Source organism: Oryzias melastigma, linkage group LG13 (assembly GCF_002922805.2).
Source record: "Oryzias melastigma strain HK-1 linkage group LG13, ASM292280v2, whole genome shotgun sequence".
Classification (NCBI taxonomy): domain Eukaryota; kingdom Metazoa; phylum Chordata; class Actinopteri; order Beloniformes; family Adrianichthyidae; genus Oryzias; species Oryzias melastigma.
Genome location: NC_050524.1, coordinates 6904317 through 6910628, shown reverse-complemented (window position 1 = coordinate 6910628; position 6312 = coordinate 6904317). Strand labels below are relative to the sequence as shown.

The 6312-nt window shown below is 38.5% G+C and overlaps 1 protein-coding gene across 5 annotated transcripts in view; it reads left to right on the top strand.

Annotated features, from left to right (window-relative positions):
• Positions 1–6312, top strand: part of zmp:0000001236 (mastermind-like protein 2) — a 58546-nt gene that overhangs the window by 38562 nt on the left and 13672 nt on the right. For all 5 annotated transcript variants that reach the window (XM_036215024.1, XM_036215022.1, XM_036215023.1 and 2 more), the window contains one exon: positions 3987–5174. In XM_036215024.1, coding sequence (XP_036070917.1) covers positions 3987–5174 — 1188 coding nt within the window. The remainder of the gene's footprint in view (positions 1–3986; positions 5175–6312) is intronic.

The following is a 6312-nucleotide window of genomic DNA, read 5'->3' as shown; positions in this document are numbered from 1 at the left end:
GTGTTAATATACATTTACTTGTTTAAAAAATATCCCAATATTTTGCATATTAGATGACTCAAATATTTCTACTTGGAAAGCTGCCTTCATGTAAGTGTAGTCATGTTTTTAAAATAAAACCAATCCCATTTAAGAAAGTGAAGTTACTACAGCTGGATAGCTCCAATATAGATCAAAAGGTAAGAAAGTGGGACTTTAACAGTGTTATTGTGTTTTTCCACCTTCATTGACGTTGATTTATAAACTTGTTTATTTTTCTTTTCTGTTTTAAAGGAAATTGTTCCTTTTTTATGCCTCAGATAATAGCAGTTTACCCTAAAATGTAAGTCAAAGAGATCAGGAAAGGCCACCGGCGCACGCCTCTCACCATTATCGCCCTCATCCCTTCAGCGTGTTGAAACACTCACCTGCCGTTAATGAAGGCGTTCTGGCGAAACGTTAGAGATCCGCACACGGCGCTCGCGTCTCTCTGAACTATTGTGAAAGCGGCAGCTGAGGAAAGGCAAACATCACCTCGTGAGAAACATAATCAAGAGCAGGATTCACTCCAACCCTCGGGCTATGAATCATATTTAATGTAACGTTTGCCAGCAGGTGGAAATGACTCAAATTTGTTCCCACAGTGGAGCAGACAACACACTGATAGAGCGCTCTCGTTCTCAGGCTGTCGTCCGCCGGCTCCGCATCAGAAAAAAACGCCATTTTTCATGTTTTGATATATTTGTGGGAGTAAGATTGCAACGAGATAAGCTATTTATTTCTCAAAAGGTTGTTTTAATGACTCCTACACTCAAGTGGGAGATCAAATTTTGTTTCACCCAACAAGAAGAACATTACATAAACTTTTCAGCGGAGAAGGGCACTAAATTTGGATGTTTTAATGTTTTTATGAGAGGCTGGTGAAATACTTTTGAACGGTGGAGCAGGAAAATCAGATATGTGCGGCGGCGTGTTGAGCAGAATCATAAAGCAGAAAGTGTCTAACGAAGCACGGCGCTGGAAAGTATAATGTATGCAAATGAGCCAAACAGACAAAGGGCCCTTTTGTTCTCTCTGCCGACTCTATCAGATTCTCAACTACCTTCTCCCTCCATCCTCCTATGATCAAACGTCACATCAGAAGACGCTGCAATCACCTCACTGCGGCGCTTTTACATAAAACCCCTAAGGCTTAAGTGCATTTATTACCATTTAAGCAAATGATACTTTATGGGTCTTCAATGCTTTTTTAAAAAAAACCCTTTTTGCCTATTAGTAAAAAAGCTTTTCTGTGGTGGGTAAAGTGTGTTGGAAAACTATAATGAGGAAGAACTCCTCATGTAACATCTTTAGCAAACTTCACATGTTCTGACATCTTTATAAAAGCACTTGACCAGATAAAAGTGACTGTATATGAGAGCTGGACTGAATGATACTGCCACCCCTCATTTTCCAGAAGTACCCACTAGCTAAAATCCCATAGACTTCTATTGAGAAATAAACAGCGATTACTCATTCATTCCATTTGTCAGAGTAACCATTCTTGCTCTCATATGTATATATATTTTTAAGTTCTTGTTAGTAGGGATTTAGGATGTCTCCATCAGATATTTCAGTGCTTCCCCACTTCAGTACAAGCCTAGATTTCTTTATTTGAGTCAGAACGATCGTCGATTCGATTCACTTTCGACATTGGTTCATTTTAAATGATCCGATTCGATCCGTTTCATTGACCTAAATTTGATCCAGGACATCTTTAGCCAAAATTCAGCCAGTGTGGTTACAGATTCCTTGTATTTCCTAAAAGATAATCGACTGTAAATTAAAAATGTGGCTGCACGATATTAGATAAACTTGCAATTTGTGATATTAGTGATCTATATCGCGATGACTATATGGCTTGCAATACATGACCATGTATCAAAACAACCAGTACGTCATATCCATTTTACTGTGTTATTTTTATTTAAACAAATATAACAAAAGACTGTTTTTGCATGTGTAAAGATTTAGTGTAACCATTTATTGAAATGTAAGCAGACTTTTTCGATACATGTTTTGCATTGATTTTTGGTGACAATAAATTTGCGATGTATTGTGCAGGCCTAGAACAAACAAATTAACAAAAATGAGTGACAACTCCATTCTTATTTTAGTTTCATAAAGTTCAACCAACTATTGTTTTTCCACATCAAAATATTACAAATTATTAGAACATTTTCCCACTCTATGGTCCCATCTTTGTAAAATTTAAAGTGTTTCCACTCATTGGACTGTAATGATGGTTGATCTTTTTTTTTAACTGTATCACATGTATGATGTCGACTGTGATGACACTTGGTTGCTTTTATGTTATAATAAAATAAACCTACAATGTTCCAATCCAAATTGTACTTTACAATATTATTGATCATTGTTTGATTATTGATTAATCTCATTTTTTCTAATGATTTAGGTCAATTTGGTTTTGATTCAGCTTAAGACAGATCGATCTGGTTGGGTCATAGATGTAGAAATTGATTTATTGAATAATCGTCACACCCCAAACATGTATATATAATTACTTATATGTATATATTGTGTAATGTTTTTTTTGTCTAGCTCTTAGTTTTTAAAATTAGAAAACGTTTTTATGTAAAAACACTTTAAATCACATTAGAAGGAAAAGTGTTATACAAATAGTTTGATTTGATTTCTGGCCCCGATCCGATTCCAAGTCATTTGATTTTGAATATCTGCTGATACTGAGTTCTAAACTGATACTTTTGTAAAAGAAAGTTAAAAAGATTCCCAATTTTTATTTGATCCACCTTATTTTATCATTTACCACTTAAGAAAAGCACTTCTGTGAAGTACAATGAACAATCCTGTAAATATAGTGCAACTATCAACTAGTAAATATAGGTGATAATTATGTGATAAAGTTTGATGACTGTAGCTTTAGTATCTTCAGAACTATTCAATGTTAACACAGTATATAAAGTATATGAAAAATGTGTACAAATTAAAAAAGGTATTTTTCCAAAATAGTTCTTGTAGCATTAATTTGAAAATGAGTTTTATCGATTTGAGCTTCTATCCATTCAACTGTTTAATTTCGGATTACATTTATTTTCATGATTTTTTAAAGACTTTTTTCAGCAGCTTGCACTTTGTAGACAGTCCCTTGGCAGCCATCACACTCTCTGTTTAATTTTTATGAAAAATGAAAATAAGCAATATTATTCTTTAGGTTGTTGTTTAAGGAAAATCGATAGACAATTATTGTCAGTTTTAAACGTTATTAAGAGTTATTGAGCCCAGAAATCCAAATCTGTGAATGTCTCGCTAACTTTACAGAACTGTTTTTGTGCCTCCTCAAACTGCTGCAGTATTTTGCAGTGCTTTGCAGCAATAAAATGTCTTGATCTGTTCATGAAATGCTGCTTTCTATTAGAGTATTGATCTGTAATAAGAAGCTTGAAATGTGTAGCGCTGATCCAAAAAATAATAAAATACATCTCTAATCGGGATGCAACACATGATTCCAATCAAGTCTGAAACAATATGATTGGGCCAAATTTCTAATTACATGATTTAATTTTAACATCCTTACTTTTAAATATAATATATATATATATATTTTTTATTAGAAGTTATTCAGGTTAAAAACTGGCCAATCGGATGCCTCGGATAAGTAGGTGGTGCCTGCTGTTCAAAATGTTAGATTTTTTGTAGCCTGCTTTTAAATGGTAGGGATGTGGACTTCCAACAAGCTCACTCCTGATTGGCGAGAAGGTTGCCATAGAAACCATGCCAATTCAGACCAATCACTACTTACTGATGTCTGGCTCCAACATGGCGGCATCCATATTGTGAAATAATTGGCAACTGAATTGACTTCATTTGGTTGGAGTAATTTTCTATCGGTGACGTCACACTCACTCGGTCCAGGTCTCATATACAGCCAGGGGGGAGGTGTCAGATGGTGAAAGCTTTAAACTGATGGTTTTTTATTTATCTTGCAGCTCCAAGGCTCTTTGCGCAGGAAGATTGAGGGAAACGGCCCCGGACCGGCGCTGAAGCAGAACGGACTCTCCTGTGGCTTCTCCGGCTCAGACTTTAAGCGGATTCGCATGGACGCCGGTGTTCTGGAGCACGTCACCTGCAACCCCAACCTAACCCAGTCCCACCCTCTGCAAAGGTCCGCCGGCATGCAGAGGAAGAACTACATGATGCCTCCCGGACTGGGGTCAGATATAATCAATATGACTCTGAAGGAAATGAAAAAGGAGCCCGTGGAGGCCCAGTCCTGCAGCCAGTCCATCTTTGAGTTCAAGGATGAAGGCTGTGGTCAGATCGACCCAGAACTCCAGGATCTTTTTGATGAACTGACAAAGTCGGTGCCCCCGCTGAACGATTTTGAACTGGAGAAGATGTTGAAACAGGACGATACGTTCGGTTTGGATCTGGGTCGGCCCAGCTCGGCCGGGGCGACGGCCAGCTTGTGTTCCCCCATGGAGAAGCAGATAAAGACGGAGAACTCTGCGGACTTTGGACCGTCCCACTGTGGCTCGCCGCAGCTTCGACCGGCCTCGGCGGGTCCGTCGTTCACGCTGACCAGCACCTCTTCCACCAACTCCTTGCAGAAGACGAACAACCAGGCGGGACACCCCAGAACCTTGCCGTGCTGGCCAGAAATATCCCATGCACAGCAGCTCAAGCAGATGGCGGCCAACCAGCAGCAGCAGCAGCCGAGTTCTCTTCTTCATCACCACCACCAAACACCAAACGTTGGAATGTCCAGCTGGGCTCCAGCCATGAACTCCTCCACCAGCACCTTTCCCCAAGGGAAGACCCCCACCTCAGTCCCTCTCAGCCAGCAAAGGCTTGACCCTCATAGTAAAGAGATTAGCAACTGTCTCTTCAAGTCCAACGGCCACGCCGGCCCCCACCAACTGGACATGAAGTGTCCCAGCACCAAACCCACTTTGCACTTCAGCCCCAAAACGACCCACTCCGCCAACCAGCCCATCATGTCCATCATGACAAGTCCGGCGAGTAAACCCGAGCAGCAGTCCTCGTCACCGGGTCAGAACCAGCCGCATGCCGGTCTGCACTTCCAAAGCCAGCAGATCTCCACGCCGGGATCCCTCTGTCTGCAGCCCAAGTCTGTTTCTGCAGGACTGCCGTTCAGGCTGTCCCAGCCTCAGCAGGTAAGACCTCCGTCTGCGAAACCAAGCCCTCAGAATCCAGAAAAAACATTCTTTGTGTCGTAAACCAAATAGGAGTAAATTCCTCCGTATCCAGCATCTTTGAACGAGATTCTTTGATTTATGTACACTGTGATTTACAGGGTAGTGAAGCATATGGGATGGTCAAAAAACACATTCACCGTCCACTCCAATGTTAACCAAATAAACTCAAAATAAAGTTTATTAAACTATATATTTGGCTCCAACAGCTAAAATGACTTTCTGTTTGACAAATCTTTGGATCTTTGTGAGTTTTAGTAGAAAGTGTACCACCGTGTCCCCTCGTTTATCGCGGGAGTTACGTTCCAGAAATAACTCGCAATAAACAAAATTACTAAAAATTAAAATCTTTATATATTTTTTAATTAATTCTAGATGTTTTAGGGCTTTAAAAATCCATACATGAACATGAACTCTCAACATAAATGCAATCTATAATAAAAACTAAATAGTATTAAATATTGAAACCATATATTTGATCGCAACCAAAGATTTATAGAGATTTGACAAACTGAACGCTTTCTGTTCAGAAGACGCAGCACAGAGGAGATTGATTGACAGTGGTCTACAACCAATCAGGATGCATCACACAATTCGCTTAAAAAAAAAAAGTTCCATTGAAAAAAATCTGGAAATGAGATTACAAAAGGTGAACCACGATATAGTAAGGAATATCTATAGTACTTTAAAAATACAATCTTTATATTTAAAAAATAGAACGTAACCCCTTTACACTAGATGTTGCTATTTCTCATTAGCTATGTTTCCACTGACTGAAAATTCACAAATTAGATTTGTGGTAATAAATTTAATAGAAGCATGTCAATTTTGAAAAAAACTTGCATCTATCGAAAAAAAGTTTTTGAGGCATATCAAAATTGTCATATTTGATTTGATTTAGTAAAGTAGCAATAATTCCAGGACTCCACATAACTAAGAATCACCTTGAATGAAAAAAAATATTTAAAAAATTCTATATATTTAAAGATAAATTTAGGAATGAAGGGGTTAATACTTCTTAATACTACTTTTATTTTTGTTTCTGTTTACGGTCTTTGTGTTGAGTAATGTGAAGCTCTGTTAGGGTTTTGTGTTTCAT